Raw genomic sequence first — 20,519 nt, forward strand, 5'->3', positions numbered from 1 at the left:
AATCACCACAACTCCTGGGCGGAAAGCAAGCTTCAGGAGAGCAGCAACCGCGCTGGCTTGGTCACGGTGGTAACTCTGGTGGCCGCCCCCCGGGCGCTGGTGGTGGTAGGCGGGGGGTGGGGGGGCAGTTGCTGGTGTCTCGGGTGAAGGAAGGCCAGGAGGACGGCAGAGTCCTCTGATTCCGGCTGGGGAAGACTGGGTGGAGATGAAGCCGGGCGAGGAGGAAGGTAGGCCATGCCTTGGGGTGCTTGCCTGTGAAGGGAGATGTGGGCCGCGCTCTAGGACGCTGGGCAGTTGGAGGTCAGGGTGCTGTTAGGGACGGCGGGGCTGTGCCTCTGCCCCTGGAAGAGGACGCTACTCTCCTGGTGATGAGGCTGGGAGGCCTGGGGCCAGGGAGGGCCCTTCCTGTGAGTTAGGAACCTGCGGTGCTGGTGGCAGGCAAGCAGGACGGCTCCACAGGGAGAAGGAATAAGTATTTTCTACGATCTGGGATCAAGCGAATGGTTCAGTAAAGAGAACAGTAGCTGATGGAGTAGGAACCTGGACACGGCAGGAGGAGCTGGGCTGCTTTTTCGTTGACCAGCACGCACGCGCCTCCGCTCTGTGCCGCTGGGCACACCCCACAGCCTCGTTAAAGCCTGGGCCTCCTCGACTGCAAGGTCGCAGGTAGTACAGACGAGGGGTGGCCGTGCTGGGTTCACTGAAACGTGCCTGTCATACCCCGTGTTCAGGTGCAGGCACAGCTCCCCTCCCCCATCAGCGTGTCGCACCAGGTGGTAAGGGCTCTTTGCTGGTCCATTCCCTCTGGACAGGGAAGGCCGGGCCAGGCCTTCGCGCCTTGAAATCAGCCGTCGGTGTTTACTACAGAGTAGGTCCTCGGTACATGTCTGTGGAACGAAGGAGGAGTAGCCAAAGGGTAAGACGCCCCTGCAGTCGAGCCATTAGCCCAACAGCGGCGACTAGCGTGGTAAAGCTCTGCTTATTTTGTGAACTGAGATACGCTCTCATGTGTGATCTTGCGCGCCTGATCCTGGTGGCTTTTGCCAAGGCCCTTGGTTAATTTCTGTCACTTTAACTCAACTCAGGTGAGTAAACGTCTGCTGCTCCAAATGCTCGAGTCTGTGCCCTCAGAGATTCCAGACTGTGGGGAGAGGAGGTGTAAGCTACCCACTGTAAAGTGCTGTGAGCAGTGCAGCAGTAGTGACAGGCGGGATTTGGGTGCGCTGAAGGGGAGGCAAGGAATTCTACTGCAGGCCCAGGAGGAAAGGGCTTCCTAGTTGGAAGACGTAGCACGGGTAGGAGTGTGGCCTGGGGAAGTGTGCGGCGTGTTTAGGGACCAGCATGCACTGCTTTATTCAAAATGGACAAGGAGACGTGTGTGTAGATATGTATACATATATGTTCCTTCTGATACACACACGTATACATGAATACACGTGTATATCTGTTTTTTCTCCTCCGGTAGGTGTGAAGCCCTTCAAATGTTCTTTGTGTGAGTATGCAACTCGTAGCAAGAGTAACCTCAAGGCTCATATGAACCGTCATAGCACTGAGAAGACCCACCTATGTGACATGTGTGGCAAGAAATTCAAGTCAAAAGGGACATTGAAAAGTCACAAGCTCCTTCACACTGCTGACGGTGAGTGAGTGACCCCACAGGGAGCTTTTCCTCCTAAAAGTGTGGTTGGAATCTTACATCCCGAGTCCAGCAGAAACCGTGGCTGCACCTCGAGCAGGAAGGAGCCTCTGTCTTTGGAACTTCCGTTGCGAAGGAGAGCAGAGTGAGCTCGCCTGCTTCCGTGCTCAGTGCTGGAGCCGTGCTGACCCCACCAGTGCTTGCTAAACACTCGCTGTGTGTGTGTGTGTGTGTGTGTGTGTGCACGTGCACGCGTGCACTTGTTGGGGGTGGATGTGGAGGGGGCGCTCCTTCAGGGAATAAGGTATCCTCAGGAGGCCTTGATCTGGAAGTTGCAGTCCTGTTCAGCCCTCCATCCCCACCCGAGCCTGACGGTCCTGAGGGGTGGCCGTGACCACACCTGACTTGATGCTTCAAGAGCGTGCTCTTTATCATCCAAGCTACCTCAGGGTTCCCGTATTCAGTCCAAAATGAGACTCAGTCTAAAATACAAACAGCATTTGGGCAGGTTTGACCTTGATAAAGTACACCTCAGTGGATTTCAGGTTTCATTCATTCACCAAGAACCACTGACCCAGTTCTTCCTGTGTGCTGCCCTCTGCCTGGGGTACAGGGTCAATAAGGAACAGTTCCTGCCTTCAAGAAGTTTCTAGGCTATAGCAGGAGGAAGAGAAGCTTGTGGGCCATGGGGAAGGTGGGTGCTGTGACGCGAGGGGCCGGGAGCTCTGGGGAGGAGGGTGTGCGTCTCAGTGACCGGGAAGGTCGCCTTGAGAGGGGCCCGACAGAGAAAGAAAGGCTGAATCACAAAATTATTTTAGGAAGACAGGCAGCCAAACCATAAAAGACCTAATATAACATTTAAAATGTTCCTTTAGACCCCAGTTCTGGGAGGGTCTTGTCAATATCACATGTGATGAGATTAATAAACTATACCAATGAGTTGTTATTTTAGCACAATGATATACAAAAATTGGAGTCCACTATGAAAACTGAAGTGATTTCAAAAGAGAGTTTTGATTTCAGAGCGTAGAGGATGATCCAGCCATTAGGTTCTACCTTTATTTTAAGATTGTTCCAGGGGATCTCGTCCTGTGCGCCGTCAGGGAGCTCGAGGGGCTCGGCCGAATGCTCGGCCTGGGATTCATCAGAATTGAGGACCAGGGCTTGCCTCAGGCTGAACCAAAGCCAGAGCCCTGCTGTTCAGACTTAAGCAGTGTGCTGAAAATTTAAAAATCCATAATCAAAGTAATTAAAGATACAATGACAGCAAAGCAGTCGTATCCTGAGTAATGAAAGCATTAAGTCCTGTAATCATTCGTGAATTCTTACACCTCTTCCAGCAATAAGCCTCACTGGTATTTCTTGACATGGTCGCACAATATTCGCTGAAATCCCTAATGATACAGCGCCAGTTATGAGAAGCGGCCGTCCCCAGAGCCAGGGAGGTGTGGCGTGTCCACTGGGCTGTGAGGGCAGGTCTGGAGGGCCGGGAAGGGCACTGTGGCCTCGTGCCCGGCTCCGAGGTCTGGGCTCGGTGCCGAAAGGCTCTGAGAAGATGGGGCACGTGTCTGATCAGGGATCATGGACAGGCCGTCCTGGGTCGTGCAGGGATGGGGTTGGTGTAAGTAGTGGTATCACAGCAGGCATCCCAGGGACACTCAGCCTGTCCCGCTTGTCACTTCACTTGCTTCCCTGAGCTCTTCAGCAGGAAGGGGAGTTCAGATGGACAAATATGTGTGTGGAGTCAAAGCAGTAACACGACCTTCCCAAAAGACTTTATGAAATATTTTCTTAACAAAGCAGGAAGTTTGCACTGTTACTCTTCATTTTCTTTCCTGACATTCTTGGGAGGATGAGGTATTTTGTAAAGTCGTGTCTTATTTTCAAGCACTCGCCAGTCTGTGAAGAAGGGCATCAGTTCTTGGGTGTGACCACCAGGAGGACAGTGGGACAGGGGCATCCTCGTGGGCCAGCTTCTTCCCTACTTGGGCCTCGGTCTTGTTATGCTGCAAAATAAGGACGTGAGCCCTTAACGTTTCTTGGTTCTCTTTAGCCTTGATGCTCTGTGATTCTAGGAGGCAAGTGTAATGGAGTGCTTCAGATGTGGGAATGTGCGGTGCAGTGTCATTTTCTCTGGTCTCACTTTGGGGTGACCACTTCTTCCCCAGGCCTGCTGGGACTCCTTTGTGTGTCTGTTTTGACACTTGCTGTGGTGTCATGCCTTCTCAAAGGCCAGCCTGGTGAGTGGAGTCCTGGGTTGTAGACCAGCTGTTCATCTCCATTGGTGATCTGTTCTGTAACTATAGGCTCTTCTTTTCCTTTTCAGTTTTAAAAAAGCTTTAAACAACTTTAGTTACATCTCTCACCCATTTTTTGGTAGTGCTCACATTTTATTTTGCTGACTTCTGAAAGCTTTTTGTATCTCAGTGGTTTGTCATAGTGTGCAAGTATTTCCCTCCAACTTACCATTTGCTTCTATGTTTTTAGTGTATCTTTTTATATAGAGATGCGAAATAACTTAGCATATTTAAATTGGTCAGTCTCTTCCTTTATGTTTTTTCCTATTTCCATTTATTTCTCTATGTTAAAAGAAAGCTTCCCCATCTTAGGGGAAAATTCTTTTGTATTTTCTTCAAGTTTTATTTTGTGGGTTTATAACATGTATGAAATTTAATATTCTTGACATTTATTCTGGTGCAAGGTCTGTCATAGGATTCTTTGTTTCTCAACAGTTATCAGTTGACTCAACATATTTATTGAGAAATCAGTCCTTTCCATTTTGTTTTGAAATGCCAGAATTTCTCAAGATGTTGGGTGTATTCTGGGATTTTGGTTTGTTTTGATGATCTTTGCTCTAGTACATTGTTTTGCAAGATACTCTTTTAAAAATTATAATAATATGCATACACATATTATTCCTTTTTCTTCTTTTTTTTTGTGGACATCTAGTTTTTCTCGTTTAATTATTATTTCTTTGGGTAAACTGGACGGCTTCATGAGCTGTTTGACAACAGCTGAAACATGCTTTGAATTCCTCGGGGAAATGTGCTCATACTAGGGGCCTGGCTACCTTGATGAGGCTCCCAGCCTGTAACCATAGAGTTAGCTCTTTATTTAGAAGCAGGCATGGCTTTAAAGCCTGCCTGAACTTATTTGGTTTTCCGTGCAGTTGTGTCAGTAATAGTTCAGCAGGTTGCTCCTCAGAGGAGCTGCGTGAAGTAGGCAGAGCTGGGGAGGCTTGAGTCTCGCCTGCCACTGCCTGGTGGGGTGGCCTCGGCTCAGTGACTCCTCTGAGCCTCAGTCTCCTCCTCAGTGAAGTGGGGATAATTACACCCCCCTCGCCTAGTGGCTGCAAGGTTGGAAGGGCAGGCGCTGCGCCCCCCTCGTCTGGGCTTCTTCCCATGCTTCTGGCCGCCCCTCAGTCTCCTTTCCTGGTGCCGCCTCAGCTCTGACCTCTACGTCTTGCCAGGCCGCAGGGCTCCATGCGAGAACCCTTCCCTCTGCACCCTCACCCTAGGTGATCCTCTCTGCCTCATGGCTTTACACACCATTTACGTGAAGGCTTCCAAACTTCCATTTCCAGCCCCGTCCTCGCCCCCAGCCTTCAGCTCTGCATCTGCCGCTGCCCACTCAGCATCTGTGCCTGTGTCTGAAAGGCCCCTCAGACTTAGCACGTGCGTCTCCTGTGGTCTAGGGGCCACCAAACTCTCTAAAGACACAGTACAGTTTTTAGGTTTTGAGAGCCACCTAGGGCTTCCGCTGCATATTCTTCTTTGTTTTAGTTAGTTTGTTTGTTTTCACAAACCTTGAAACATGTCAAAGCCATTCTTAACCCCCAGCTGTTACGAAACAGGAAGCAGGCTGCATTCGGCCCGTGGGCCGCAGTTTGCCGACCACTGCTTTACGCCATCTCAGTAAATGCAGCTCCTTTTCAGGCGCTCGGGTCAGAAACTTCGAGTCACTCACTCCTGACTGTCTTGCTCACACCCTGCAGATGGTCCTCTAGCAAATCCTGTGTGTTCTTGCCTCGACGTGATCCAGAATTCTGCCACTTCTGGGTGTCCTCACGGCTTGGCCACCGTCCCCTCTTGCCTCTGTTCTTGCAGTAGCATCCCAACTGCTTTTCCTGCTTCGGCCCTGTCCCCACAGTCAGTCCTGTTGCACGCGCCTCAGAGTAACTGCCAAAATCCTAACCGTGATCTCTCTGACCCCCTCACCCCGCCCCCATCTCTGGCCTCATCTGTGCTGCCCTCTCCAGACGGATCCGTCTCCTCCCTGCTCTGCAGGTCTGCCAGGTACATGCCCACCTCAGGGTACTTGTCCTCCCCCTGCCTGGTGTGTTCTCCCCGCCAGATGCCTGAATGGATACTTCGTTCATGGCCTTCAGGTCCCACTCGAGAGTCCTTCTCTCAGGAAGGCCTTCCCTTGGCTACACTGTGTGTTTATTTATTTATTTTTTATTATTTTTTATTTTTTTACATCTTTATTGGAGTATAATTGCTTTACAATGGTGTGTTAGTTTCTGCTTTATAACAAAGTGAATCAGTTATACATATACGTATGTTCTCGTATCTCTTCCCTCTACACTGTGTGTTTAAAATCTCAGCATTCCACCAGATCATCCCAAATCCCCTCGTGTTTATGTTTTTCTTTTGGCTTATCTTTCTCTAGTGTACTGTATAGTTTTCTTGTTTGTCTTTCTTTTGTCTCTACCACTGGAACTCTCCCACTAACTTCATACTTTCTTCCATGTTTCTTACTGTTTCTTCTTAGAGCTATCTTTCTCTAATGTGCAATATATATATATTTTTTCATGATTTTCTGTGTCTTCCACTAGACTGTAAGCTCCTCAAGCAGGGAGTTTTGACTTACGCTATTGGTTTTGTTTTGTATCCCCAGCACCTAACAGTGCCTGACTTGCAGTAGGTGCTCCATGAAGTTTTGCTGATTGATGAGTGAAGGAACATGTAAAGTGCCTTACATAGAGTGGGTGGGACGTAGGAGCGCTCAGGAAGTGCTCTTTTCTGCGTCTCATCCCCCAGAGGGTTCTAGCAAATCAAATGCTTGTGAGTTAGAGATCTTAGAATACGGTAGAGGAACTCACTGTTAAATGAATCTTCCTGGGTATCTTTCAATGAAGTAGAAAGGAATTGAGTAATTACCCTCTCCTTTACCTGATTGCGAATCTCATTTTTCACTTGTATTGGCTTCTTTAAAGTGATCTATTCCTGTTTATTCATTCCTGTTTCCCAGAGGAGCTCATTACTGTGCCTCAGAAGAGATAGACCAGAACGGGTGAAGGTTTCTGCTAGAAAGGTTTGCCAGTTGATAATGTACGAAGAGAGGTACTGATCTATAAAGGGCCCGATGAAACCCTTTGCATGTATGCCAGCGGGTGCAAGAATTTAACGCAGAAATCACGCTGGTAACACATCTCCCCGCTTTGGACTTGAGAGGGTCTAGACACGTGATGTGTGGTCTACAGTTTTATACATGATTCTGCCCACCCAGAGCAGATGAGGGAGGTTAAATGGTGCAGTGCCTTTAGGTTACCTAATCAAACAAGAATTCTCTAATCATGAAATAAAAAGCTCTTTGAAGTTCAGTGCTAATTCCTTTGGGTCCCCTCCTTCTCCCAATCCAACCTGCCCTCATACACTGGAGATAAGAAGTTTTCTGGTAAAATTTACAAAGAGGAATTATCCAAGCTTCAAGCACTCTTGTGTGTGTAATAACTGGACAAGTGGAGAGCTGAATGTGGAAATTAGGTCTGAGTGGAGGAAGTACCACTTTTTCCCTTGCTTCTTCGATTTATAATAAGAGATCCCATGGCTACACATTGAAATATTCTAGGAGATGTAAGTATGGAGTTTCCTCTGAAAAACACAGTCACTCTAGCATAGAGTAGCTGCACTCATCCATAGTCTTTTTACTTCTATAAACATACACTCTAGAACCAAGAAGTTAAAAGAAAATGGGACCTGAGCAGCCAGATGGTTGATCTTACCAGGTTCATTTACTAGGCTTCAGTGAGACTGGTCTCATCCCTCTTAGCCTTCCTCCAACTTACTCCTGGAGAAAAGGTCGAGGGTCAGGGGTGGGAGAGGGGCAACAGCAGTGAACACAGTAGGTTTCCGTGGCTTATCTTCACGGGCTGGTGTCTGGCTGATGGGCAGGAGAGGGGAGGGCTGACTTTAGGACCCAGGAGTCCCAGTTTCTGTGTGCACCCTGTCTGGGGCCACCTGAAGCTCTTCTTCTGAGGTTTTTATAAACTGTAAGAATATATTAACGCATATATGTGGAATCTAGAAAAATGGTACAGATGAACCTATTTGCAGGGCAGGAATAAAGAGGCAGATGTAGAAAACAGACATGTGGACACAGTGGGGGAAGAGGAGGGTGGGACGAATTGGGAGATTAGGATTGACATAAATACACCACCATGTGTATAACAGATAGCTAGTGGGAACCTGCTGTATAGCACAGGGAGCTCAGCTCGGTGCTCTGTGATGATCTAGGTGGGTGGGATGGGGGAGGGGTGGGAGGGAGGTCCAAGAGGGAGGGGATATATATATACACATAGAGCTGATTCACTTCGTTGCACAGCAGAAACTAACACAACATTGTAAAGCAAAAATACTCCAATTAAAAAAAAGAATAACTGAGCTCATACTAGAAAATAAAGTGTACAGCTTACTGAACAGTTAGCTTAGACTAATACACAGATTAACTGTGGAATAAGGCTTGGTTACCTACAACCTCACCTGGGTAGAGGGGTCTCGGCTGCACATACCTGGCACAGAGACTCTAATTTAATCCTTTCTGGTGCCTTGCTCTTTCCTGGTCTTTTATCGAGCTCTGCCTTCTGTTTCTTTCTCTGTCTAATGCTGATCCATTCCTCCTTGTATCAAAACTGATGTACTAATTACAGAGAATCATCCGTCCCTAAGCTGCTTCAAGTTCAGCCGTTAAAGTACAGAGACTTCTTAAACTGCCTGTTTACCGCTGCAGCTACTTCTGTTCTGAGTTGCCGTCGCACAAATGACTGCAGATGCCAGAACTGCAAAGATGTATGTGTGCTTTGCAGAACACCTGCTGCCAGATGCCTGTTATGCTTCCTGCAGGGTGCTCTGCTCACTTTAGGCGGCAGACCCGTGTGTACCAGGCTATGTAGAGAGGCAGTACGGCAGAGTGAGTAAAACCTTGTGCTCACGGGGGCAGTCCCAGGTCGGAACCACTTCCTGTCCGAATGACCTTGAACAGGTGCTCTATCATCCCTGTTTGTAACATGGGGGTGATGAAGTTTCCTGTGTATGGGGATGTATTAGTTTCCTGTGGCTGCTGTAACAAGCTACCACAAGTTTAGTGGCTTAAAACAACACAGATTTATTATGTGACAGCTCTGGAGGTCAGAAGTCTAAAATCAAGCTGTCAGCAGGGCTGCATTTCTCCTGGAGGCCCCAGGGGAGAATCTGTTTCTGTAACCTCTCTGGCTTCTAGAGGCTGCCTGTATCCTTTGGCTTACGAGCACGCCCTTCATCTCAAAGCCAGCACCATAGTTCTCACCCCCCCTCTCCCTCTGTTGTTTTCATCACATCTCCTCTCGGAGTCTGAACCCCCTGCCTCTCTCTTATAAGGACCCTTGCGATTTCATTGGGCCCACCTGGATAATCCAGGCTCATCTCCTATCTCAAGATCTTTAACTTGAGCACATCTGCAAAATCCCTTTTACATATGACGTAATGTTTATAGGTCCTGGGGTTTAAGACCTGGGTATTTTGGGGGGAGGGCATTATCAGCTTACCGCAGTGGGGTTCTGGGGAGGTTTATTGGGTTCACACTGAGTGTGGGTTAATTCTAAGAGGTGTACGTATACCTGCTCCGTTAGGGATCGGTATTCTCATGTTTCCAGCCACTCTCGACACAGTGTACAAATGAATATTTGTGGTGATTAATCTACATCGTCTGTGTCATTTAGGAAAGATCAAATTACTCTTCTCTCAAATATTCCTTCTTTAGGAAGGCACAGTGCAAGAGTTAATATTTAAAGAGTATCAGTGTTGCAAAGGGTAAAGGCAGTTTTCTGAAAAATTTGCTTATGCAAAATACCACCTTTTTCAGTAAGACTGGATAAACAGTCATAAGAAGGCATTTTCACTTTTATGCCTCCAGATATTACGAGTAATAGTTCATATTTATGCAGATTTCTTTCTTTAAATATTTTAGCGTTCCTTCAAGTTTGAGGTACACATGAAGTTTGATTTGGCAGGAGTTATTTAATTTAGCAGATATTCCAAACATGTTGCCTTAAAACAGAAGTTTTCCATCACTGTCTTTCTTTGGTTTCTGATGGAATCCAAATGCCAGAAGACAAGGGGACAGTTTTATTTTCTTCTGATGGTTTAAGATTTTTCTGCCATTCCATTGGGCCCTGGTTTTATATAGAGCTCTATTTAAAGAAACTAAGCAGCTGGAACCATCCTCGGGGACACTCATCGAGCAGATGAGGGTGCAGCAGGAAACAAAGGAAGCCAGCAGGTGGTGTATGTTACCCTTTTTTTAAAGTTTTTTTCCAGTTTTATTGAAATACAGCTCATATATAATGTATCAGCTTAAGGTGTACAACATAATGATTTGATATATGTATATATTGTGAAGTGACTCTACCACAATAAGTTTAGTTAACATCCATCACCTAGTTAAAATTTCTTTCTTGTGATGATTAAGTATTTTTTAATTTTATTGAATATATTTGACATACAACATTAGGTAAATGTAAGGTGTATAACATGTTGCTTTGATGCATTTATATATTGTATCAATAACATGATTGCCATTGCAGTGATATCTATCTCATTACATAGCTGTAGTATAGTATTGTTGGCTATATTCATTATACTGTGTGTTAGATCACTATGGTGGTACTTCCCTGGTGGTCCAGCAGTTAAGACTCTGTGCTTCCACTGCAGGGGGCGTGGGTTCGATCCCTGGCCAGGGAACTAAGATCCCACATGCTGTGTAGTGCAGCCAAAAAGTAAAAAAAGCATCACTATGGCATATGTACTACCTGTTGCAAGTTTGTACCCTTAAATAACATCAGTTTTTATCCCTCCCTCCTTCTCTCCCTCATCCCCATTAACCAGTATTTTACTCTTTGCTTTTGATTTTTTAGATTCCACGTATAAGTGATATCATACAGTACTTGTTTTTCTCTGTCTGACTTATCTCACTTAGCATCATGTGCTCAAGGTCCATCCATATTGTTGGAAATGGAGGATATTGTCCTTTCTCACGGCCAAATAATATTCCAGTGTGTGTGTGTGTGTGTGTGTGCGCGCGCGTGCGTGCACACCACATGTTTTTTATCCATTCATCTGTTGATGGGCATTTAAGTTGTTTCCGTATCTTGCCTATTGTGAATAATGCTTCAGTAAATGTGGGAATGCATATATCTCATTGAAATCCCATTTTCATTTCCTTTGGGTATATACTAGTAGTGGAATTGCTGGATCATACGGTAGGTCAGTTTCTAATTTTCTGAGAAACCCCGTATTATTTTCCATTGTGGTTGGACCAGTTTAGATTCCCGACAACAGTGTATGTGTTCCCTTTTCACCACATCCTCGCCAAGGTGCTGTGCATTTTCTAAGTGCTGGTCACGAGGCTGGGGGCTTTGTATATCCTGGAGTGAGCACCCCACGCGGCTGCCAGCAGGCGAGGACGTCTAGTTTTAGGAGCGGAGCGCATCTCCTCTACTCAGGAGGACCTCCTGCTTGAGCACAGGGGCCTCAGCCAGGCAGGGGCTCCACTTCCCCCTCCGCAGCCCCGTGCTCTTGCACAGTCACCTTTCCTTCCAGAGCAGAAGGAAATTTAGTAGGAAGGGCAGTCCTAACCCTCCCAGGGTTGGGGGCACCTCTCGATGTCTAACCCAAGGCAGTATAACAGGGACTTCTGTTCCTTTTCTCCCCCATCCCACCTCCAAATCCTGTCCCCTCTACCTGGCAGGACAAGCTGAGTAGATTTCTGCCTAAGACCTGAGTCAAGGGCTGAGCTCAGGATTGCCTGCCTCCAGACCCTGGGCTTTTTCTGGTGGTACCTGATTTAGCCAGCATCCCACTGCCAGGCGCAGCCAGTGTCCACAGGTCAGAGATCAGCTTTGTTCCGTCAGCCAGTTGGCCATGAAGCACTGGCTGAAGAGCTCAAGTTAGAGAAACAGAATCCTCCCAGAGGAAACTTGAAAACGGAGATTCTGCAAAGATGGTACCTCACCTATTGAGGGATGAACAGAAGTAGTGGAGGTGACATTTATACCCCCCCCCCCCGATCTCCCATCTTTGAACGGGAGTTGCACCATCACACATTTTGAGGAAAATAGGAGCTGCTGGTGAAACATCGTGTTTCCAGAACGGGCAACAATATCCACAGTGGAAATCTCCAGCAAACCCAGCACTCGGAAAGATGCCTGACGGGAAAGCACAGGTGCAGAGATTGCCGATTGTGTCTTTTTTCTTACCACCTGCAGCAGCAGCCAGGGTCATTCACACACTGCCATGCAGTCCTCAGACTTTATCCTTGAACTACCCATCACATCTTTTCTTTCCTTAACTAATTTGGTGCCAGTTCCTGAGCCCCTTCTGGGGAAGGTAGCCTGACTGTTTCGTTCTTGTACTGTTGTTGTTTTCACGTTTTTAAAGTTAAAGTATCACACACATACAAAAAATGCATAATTGGTAAGTGTTCCACTCAGTGGATTATCACAAAGGAAGCACAGCGTGTAACCACATCCTAGGATGAGACACGAACATTGCCAGCCCCTCAGGAGCCCTCCTCACCCATCCCCCCAGCTGTTCCCCTTCACTACTCCTCAAGGTAGCTACTACCCAGACTTCTAACACCGGAAGGTGATCTGTCCTGTCTTTGAACTTCGTATAAACTGATTCATATAAACGTGCTCTTCTGTGTCTGGCTTTTTCCTTTGCACGTTAAATTTGTAAGGTTCATCTGGGTTGTTGTGATTTTGACGTTTAACCTCTGGGCCTCTGGATCAAATAAAAATTTCATAAGTAACTGAGATTCTAAATTCTGTAGTTTGTAACGGGGAAGACTTTGTACCTTCAATTAGCTTTTCTCATTGTGCCGGTGTTTTTGCAGTAAGCTTGGAGTGCTTCCCTCAAAAGAGTGTTTCTCCAGAGGGTGGCGTGGCTCTGCTTTCTTTTGTTCTCCTTACTGACGAGGATTGGCTCAGAATGACTTCTGACTGTTTAGAAAGGTTCAATCCTAACTCAGAAGACAAGAAATGACCACCCTGAGATGATTCACAAAATTAGGCCGCTGTCTTTTCTGTGCAAAGAGGAGGGGCAGAGATGCCTCAGTCAGTGTACAGCTAGTCAAGGCTGGCCGGTGTTTTAAAGACAGTGCACTCTTTTGAGCTTCAAGTTTGGGAACCACTGATATCACTTTATTGTTCCACATTGAAAGACCCGTCTTCTGGACTATGGGCAATAGCAAATGGGATCCAACATCCCAGCCTTTCAAAGATGGGTGCTAATTTACCAGAAATGCTTTTCTGTTACACAGAAAACATTAAAACCACAGTCACAAAAATCTAACCCCTTCCTACAAGTATGCCCACAATTCTATCACACAACAAATGAATTATTCTTTAAAAAATTTTTTTCAACCTTTATTCCTGTTCAGATGGAATGATTACATAGTTGTGATTAAAGGATAAATATCATTCTTTTAGCTTTAAAATTACTATTAGTTTTTGTTGCTGTAGAGTCCATGAATAATACATTTAAGAGGTGCATAATGTTCCATTAAGGTGGTGATCCATGAGTTACGTAACCATTCTCTTATTTTGGGGCAATGTATTGTTTTCTTTTTTCCTCCCGTTATTACAGCTTATGTTGCAGGGAATGCTTTCTTGCATTAATTAATTAATGCAAGAATTAATTCCTTAGGACATATTTCCAGGAGCAGGGTGGCTCTTTCGTTTTGGTGGTTTGAATCACGCATTGCACGGCCAGCTTACTTTTCAAAAAAATTGTACCAGAAACATGACAGTGTTCTCACTGAACTCTTTCATTTTTGCATGATATTAAACAAGTTCAGTTTCTTAGTTTAATGGATATCAGTCCTTACCATTTTATTATACTTTTTAGGGATTTGATAATCATGAAATCGATCAGGTGAATTAGAGGATTAGCTGGATTACAGGAGTAACGTGCATGAGGAATTTGTAACATTGACGGGTTCATAGCGCTGTGTGCAAGTGTTTGCTGTCATTGGACTTCTTTTGATTAATTAAGTCGGATTTAATCCTCTCTTGAGTGCATTGTTTGTTCGTGTCCTTTTTTATGTCTTTGCCTTGAGGGGTCTTGGCGTTTTATATTCATGCACCCACTGATTCATTCAACAGCTGTATTTGCTGGGACTCTTGCTTGCCATTGTCAGAAACTCATTTGAGGTCACTGAAACAGAAAAGGGACGTTTATTATATCCTACAGAGACAGCGATCCGTGCGTTTTCCGTTGCTTCTTCACAGGACTGTCCTCACCTCCTCTAACTGTGGCTGGACCCCGTCGACCTCTCACCTTCACTTGACCACAGAGGCCTTCCCTGCTGCCTCAGCCCCATGGCCACACCCTGTCCCGGCCTCCTCACCCTCCACGGCCCCATCCGTTTCCCCCATAGCCCATTGTGATTTGTAGTGATTTATTTGCTTCTTGTCCTTATAGGCTGTGAGCTCCATGAGGGCAAGGGCTCCGCTGTCTGCCCGCTGCTGTGCTCAGGGGTCCGGCCTGGTCCCCGCACACAGTGGCCCCTCAGGGAGTGCTTGCTGAGTGGATGTCTTCGTCACTCACCTTTGCTTATCTCTGCCTCCTTGTTCTGACGTTCTGTCTCCGTCTCCCTTTGCAGACTGGTTTGTGTTCTTATTTCATCCACAGATTGAAAATATAATGACCAATAGCTTCTGAGTTACATGCTTCAGATCCTGACAGTTCAGATTCCTGGCTCAGCTTGGGTCACTGGTCCACAGCGGTCCCATCACCTGTGGCTGGGAGGGCAGGGATGGTGGGCAGGGCCGTATACAAGGCTCTGGTGGTGCCCTGTGTGATGGTGGTGGCTGTGGGGAGGGAGAGGGCACATGGCTGAGCAGACATCCTGCTGGGACGGCCCCGTGACTTGCTGCTAGCCTCATAGCTGGCATGCTCTCGCTGCCGGGCACAAGGATGTGGAATGAGAAGTCTACTGTCCCTGTCCCCAAAGTACCTGCAGCCCACCGAGGGTGCCAGGTGGACCAACCAGCGATGAATTGGTGAGCCACTTGGAATTAGGCACTTCGGATACAGCAGCGGGTAGTACGAACAACAACCAAAGCAGAAACGAAACACCCCACTGTCATGAAGCTGAACGAGAAACAAGATAAATCAATAAAATAGGGGGTATATTACAGTTGAGATATGAAGAAATATCTTAAATATTGAGAAAATTGAGATATGAAAATATGAATGTGAAACGGTTCAGTTTCAATATGAAAATGTTACAAGATGAGGGATGTCACAAATGAATCAGTAAAGGAAGATGGGGATGGTCATGGAAGAGAAACCAGCCAGCAGAGCATGGAAGGAAGGGCACCCCAGGCCCCAGAGCAGCAAGTGCAAAGGCCCGGAGGTGGCGTGAGTGTGCTATGTCCCTGGGGTGGAGAGAGGGGGGCGAGGGTCACGGCTGAGCACAGGAGGTAACGGGGAGGGTCCCATCAGCCATTGCCAGGTGGTCACGGCTTGCTGTGGGTGGAGACAAGGCCAGAGCAGTTGCTGGGGGCAGGGTGCGGAAAGCCTTCTGTGAACTCTTTGATATTATGTTACTTACATGTTATCATTTTCCTTTCTCTGTTTGTATTCTTTCTATTTTAAGGAATATTATCTCAGGCTGGCTTAACTGGACCTATCCTTGGATTGTCCCCGAGAGTGTCAGGGAGGTCAAAACACTGGGATTTGAGGGGTGCTGCCCCAGTGGCCGTGGCAGAGCAGGGTCCGCTGCTGGGTCACCTACACACACCCTCAGCCTCTTCTCTCAGGGGACCGCTTTTCGGGTGCTTGCCGCCCAGAGTCTGAGCCCATCCTGGCAGCAGGCAGAGGTTGCCTCCCCATTTTTCTAGTGGGGACACACTGAGCAGCAGGGAGGAATGAACCCCGGGCCTCACAGGTGAGCTGGCCGGGGCTGCAGGAGAGCACCCCTCCGCTGCCACACTGGTGCTTCCCGGGGCCGCCACCCTGCGGGACCAGGCTTTATGCGTGTGGTTCATATGTGCCCCTTTTGCTGTTGGAAATTCTTTGTTCCCTTTGGGGAAATCATGCCATGTCCTTCTTAGCCAAGAGGATTCTTACGGAGCCAAATCAGAGCTTTGGGGTCCAAATCCAGGCTCTGCCACCGACTGCTTCACAACCTGGCAAGTTGCTCAGCTTCATGTTCCTAGTCCCTCATCCATAAGAGGGGTGCCCTGCCTTGCCTCCCCAGGTTCTGGGCAGCGCGAGGAGATCAGACACGCCATGTCCTGGCACAGCTGCTGACGGCCAGCAGCTCGCTACGTAGAGCTAGCCGGGCACATTGTGTGCAAAATGAATTAAGTTTTTTAAAACGTCCACCTCATTTTTTCTTTGTCATCATTCCCTTCTTTTCCTGGGCTGCTCTATGACTCACATCCAATACAGCCATTTGCTGTGCACCTACCAGCCCTCTGAGGTCACTCTAACCTCGGGTAAATACTGCGTTTTCTAGACAATTCTCCCTGTGAGTCTCAGGAGTATCTTGATAGAAAACAGTCTGATAGTCTCAAATCATTACATTTTTATGAGTAGTCATGCATCTCTATTGCATTATTTTAATTAGGCAGCAAAAGATTATGTCAAGCGCTCTCCCAGCCTGTTCGGTGGGGGGGCGTCATTGGTCGCTGAAAACATTTGTAATATTTATTGCCTGCATTCTGACGCCTCATAAGGGATGGCTTTTAAGAGCTGCCTTCTTTCCTTGTCTCTGGCGAGCCCCGGGAGTATATTCATAAAAGGTTGACTGTGGACCTCAAACGAGGTGATGCCATTTATTCATTTCAGGCACTAATCATTTTTAGCTTAATCTCCTACTCTTTGATCCAAGTGTATTGGTAGTGAGTGAAAATATTTATCGACGTGGATATCAGCTTTCCTCCCTGCATGGTGCCAGTGGGGAACCTAGACACCATTCTGCTCAGGCTGCCTGGCACAGTCATGATGTATTTAGGCGAGTCACACACCAGTGGAGAAGTATGGGTGTCCGAGTTTATACACGAGATGTGTAGCCATGCATAGCCCTTCTGTTTGAAAAAGATGGTACTGTGTTCAAGGGAAGGTGTTAACTGCGCTCTAATTATGACTTTTCTGCCTTACACATGAAAAAGTGTTCCTCATACTTTGGACTTGCAGAATTAGTGGAATCTAGAGTTTGGGGGTCCTTCGCCTGGAATGATAGGTACAATTGCAGTATTAACATGTTTATATTATTGTTTCCCTTTTGCTGCTGCTATTGAGAGCATTGGTCAAGTAAGATGTACAAAGTTTCCTTTTTGCTTCTTGCCCAGCTCAGTTTAGTAGAATGCACAGAATATGTTCAGTGTGTGCCAGGCGCTCAGGCACTAGGAGTGCCAAGATGACTTCAGACATGGTTCCTGCCGATGGGAGGCCAATGGCAGGTCATGACCATGCTGCAGGGCCAGGGCATGGACAGAGTGTGTGAGAGTGTGTGTGGGAGCTTCAGGGGGCTGGCTCTTAGCCCGCTTGTACCAGAGATGTTGTTCAACTGGAGTTTTGAGTTAAAGTGAAGAATGCCCACATGGCAAGAGACAGTGCATCTCAGGCATGGAAGATGTTAGCAGAGGCTCAGGGCTCTTGGACTGCAAAGGCAAAACAGGAAGTCAGAGAGAGGGATCGGGGGGAGAGTTACTTTGATTTTGGGTGCCTTCCATGCCATGCTTTGGAACTTCAACTTTGATCTGTATTTGGAGTCATTGGTGGGCTGTGCAGCAAGGGCTGTGGACGAGTTTGTGTGTTAGATCAAGGATGGAGGATGGGGCATCAGGATGGATGGATGATGGATGGAGGGGGGGGCAGTGGGTGGGTGATAGATGGATGGGAGGGTTGCCTGAAAGAAAGGAAACCAATTCATTTGAGCAATGGCTTTTGCCGTTGTCCAGGAAAGAAATGAGGAGGGCCTTAACCAGTGTGGAGGTTTTAGAAACAGAGAGAAATAGAAAAATACTGGGAGTTGAAATCAGGTGCTTAAAAAATAAGGTGAGTGAAGTTGGGGTCATGGAGGTGTTGAGGAAGGCTACTGGGTCTCTGACTTAGGCGATCAGGTGGGTGATAAACTAGGAATGCTGGAGGTGGAACCCATGTGATGGGTGAGGCAAAGAGTCCAAATTAGGACATTTGGGACAGCTAAGCAGTAGTCCAGCAGACAGTTGAAAACTCAAATCTCAAGTTTAGGGAAGGGTAGAAGGTGTAAAAGTATGCGTAGAAGGTGTAGATTTTGACCTCGAAGGTTTACATGCAAGGATGCTGTAGAAGAAGAAGAGCAGGTGTGTGGGCTGGAGCAGTCTGGGACCTCAGTGTGTAAAAGTTGTAGATGGGAGAGAGTGTTTCCGGGACACACAGAACGAATAGAGAGGCACGGAGAGGCAACAGTGGCGTGGCGTCAGAGGAGCAGAGGGTTTCCCAAGCGCGGTGTTAGCAGAGCCACGTGCAGTAGAGTCCTGTCAAATGAGGACTGAAGTCTGCCATTGGCTTGGCGTCATGGAGGTCCCTGGTTACCTTGGCGAGACAGGTTTTGGGGCAAGCTGGTGTCACCTGCCAGTTTTGGGGTGGGCTCAGGAGTGGATAGAAAAGGAGCATGGAGGCTGCAGAGGTGGACAGCTTTTTCACCCAGCTCGTCTGGGAAAGAAAGGTGTGAGAGGTTCCCAGAGGGAGCCAGTGTTTCTGTGGCACCACGTGCAGTGACTGCGGTCATTGCTGCCTCCGGAGGCTTAGAGCCATTAGAAGCTGCGTGGTGAGCATCGCTGCTGTGAGAAGTGGGCCATATTTTTATTTGGTTGCACGTTTGTATTATTGCAAGTTGAGGTTTTATTTTTGTTCCTCAGGGGTAAAAAATGTAGCCTGCCCCATATATCCATTGATTTAACATGTGGGCTTGGGCTTCCCTGGTGGTGCAGTGGTTGAGAGTCCGCCTGCCGATGGAGGGGACACGGGTTCGTGCCCCGGTCCGGGAGGATCCCACATGTCGCGGAGCCGCTGGGCCCGTGAGCCATGGCCGCTGGGCCTGCGCGTCCGGAGCCTGTGCTCCGCAACGGGAGAGGCCACAGCGGTGAGAGGTCCGCGTACCACAAAAACAAACAAACAAAACATGTGGGCTTGTTTATCACATTACTGAATGTTTATAAATTGCTGAAACATTAATCCTCTCAGAAGACCCACGTTTCACACACTTCTCTGTCGTTTTCTCTCTAGCATCTCCTGAAATCTGCCTTTTACACTCCTACGAGTTCCAAAACATAGATCTCTTCTCTTGCTGAAGGGCATTCTGCAGGTGCTGTTGGCTCTCGGGATGGCGTCCACACTCCTAGGGAGACACTGAGGCCCCTGGCGTCCGGCCCCCCAGCCTCCCCTGGGCTAGACGGAGCATACTGCTTTGCGGCTGTGCACTTCCTTGCCGGTTCCGCCTGACGTTCTGGACACCCCCGACGGCACGGGGCCTCTTCGTGCCTTCATGTACGCTCCACTCACACGCAGGGGCTGCGAGCCTGACGGTGCTCACCTTCTTCTCCCTTCTTTTCAGGGAAGCAGTTCAAGTGCACGGTGTGTGACTACACAGCAGCCCAGAAGCCACAGCTGCTGCGGCACATGGAGCAGCACGCCTCCTTCAAGGTGAGTGGGCTCGGCGCTGGAGCGGGTATTCAAGTCGGAAGCGCACCGCTCTTCAAAATAAAGACGGAGGGAACCTCCTTTCATTGTTTTGGAGCGTCCCCTTCCCTTCTGGGCCTGCTCAGCCAGTGCACGTGGAGTCTGGGGCGTGGCTTGGCTGACTGCATGCCCTCTCCTTCTGCAAGTGTAGCGCTTCTCTGTACTTTGGGGACCAAGTCCAGGAACAGAGTGTAAGAGGACGCAGACTAGAGAAAGGCACCCTCTCACCGTAAAAAAATGGAGTGATTTAGAGCAAAGAGTACGTGCTTTAAGGACAAGTGTGTGCTGTCAGATCCTGGATTGTCTCAGGTGAACCCCGATACGGCAGGTGTGATGATGCCCGGTTGGCAGGCGCTTGTAAGAGCTGGAAATGGCGCTCATGTGCCCGCCACGGTGCTAGCGTGTAACAGGGGCTCGGGAGACCGTGGCTTTCCTTATTCTTTTAATACCTCCAGTTGATGTCTCTTTCATGTAGATGGTAATATGCCCTTGGCCACTGCTTATGGTGCAGTTATTGACAGCAAGAACTCTGGTCCAGTGAATTTGTTTAATAATAAATTCTGCTCAGCCCTCAGCAGCTTGACCCTTAAAATCGATGCTCTTGCTGCTGGCACGTGCATGTGAAGGTGGGAACACGATGCTCTGAGATGTTTGTTGAAATCGTGTCCACTGCTAAGTCCCAGAGGGCGGTAGGCAGAACGTGGAAGGACCCTGGGCCACCACACTCAGAGGTGCATTTATATTTATTGAGCATCTACTGTGTCCCTGCACTGTGCCAGGAGCTTCACCCCCCTCAACTCTGATCTCCACACAGTAGATATCATTGCCTGGATTGGACAGCTGAACAACCTGCATCTCACATAAGTTCAGTGACCCCCACGAATCTTTCC

At 47.9% G+C, this 20,519-nt stretch overlaps 1 protein-coding gene across 2 annotated transcripts in view; it reads left to right on the forward strand.

Annotated features, from left to right (window-relative positions):
* ZFAT (zinc finger and AT-hook domain containing) overlaps window positions 1-20,519 on the forward strand; it is a 187,611-nt gene that overhangs the window by 89,679 nt on the left and 77,413 nt on the right. For both annotated transcript variants that reach the window (XM_082674419.1, XM_082674418.1), the window contains 2 exons: window positions 1,466-1,639; window positions 19,505-19,593. In XM_082674419.1, coding sequence (XP_082530545.1) covers window positions 1,466-1,639; window positions 19,505-19,593 — 263 coding nt within the window. The remainder of the gene's footprint in view (window positions 1-1,465; window positions 1,640-19,504; window positions 19,594-20,519) is intronic.

The sequence above is a fragment of the Grampus griseus genome, assembly GCF_964374135.1.
Source record: "Grampus griseus genome assembly, chromosome: 17".
Lineage (NCBI taxonomy): Eukaryota > Metazoa > Chordata > Mammalia > Artiodactyla > Delphinidae > Grampus > Grampus griseus.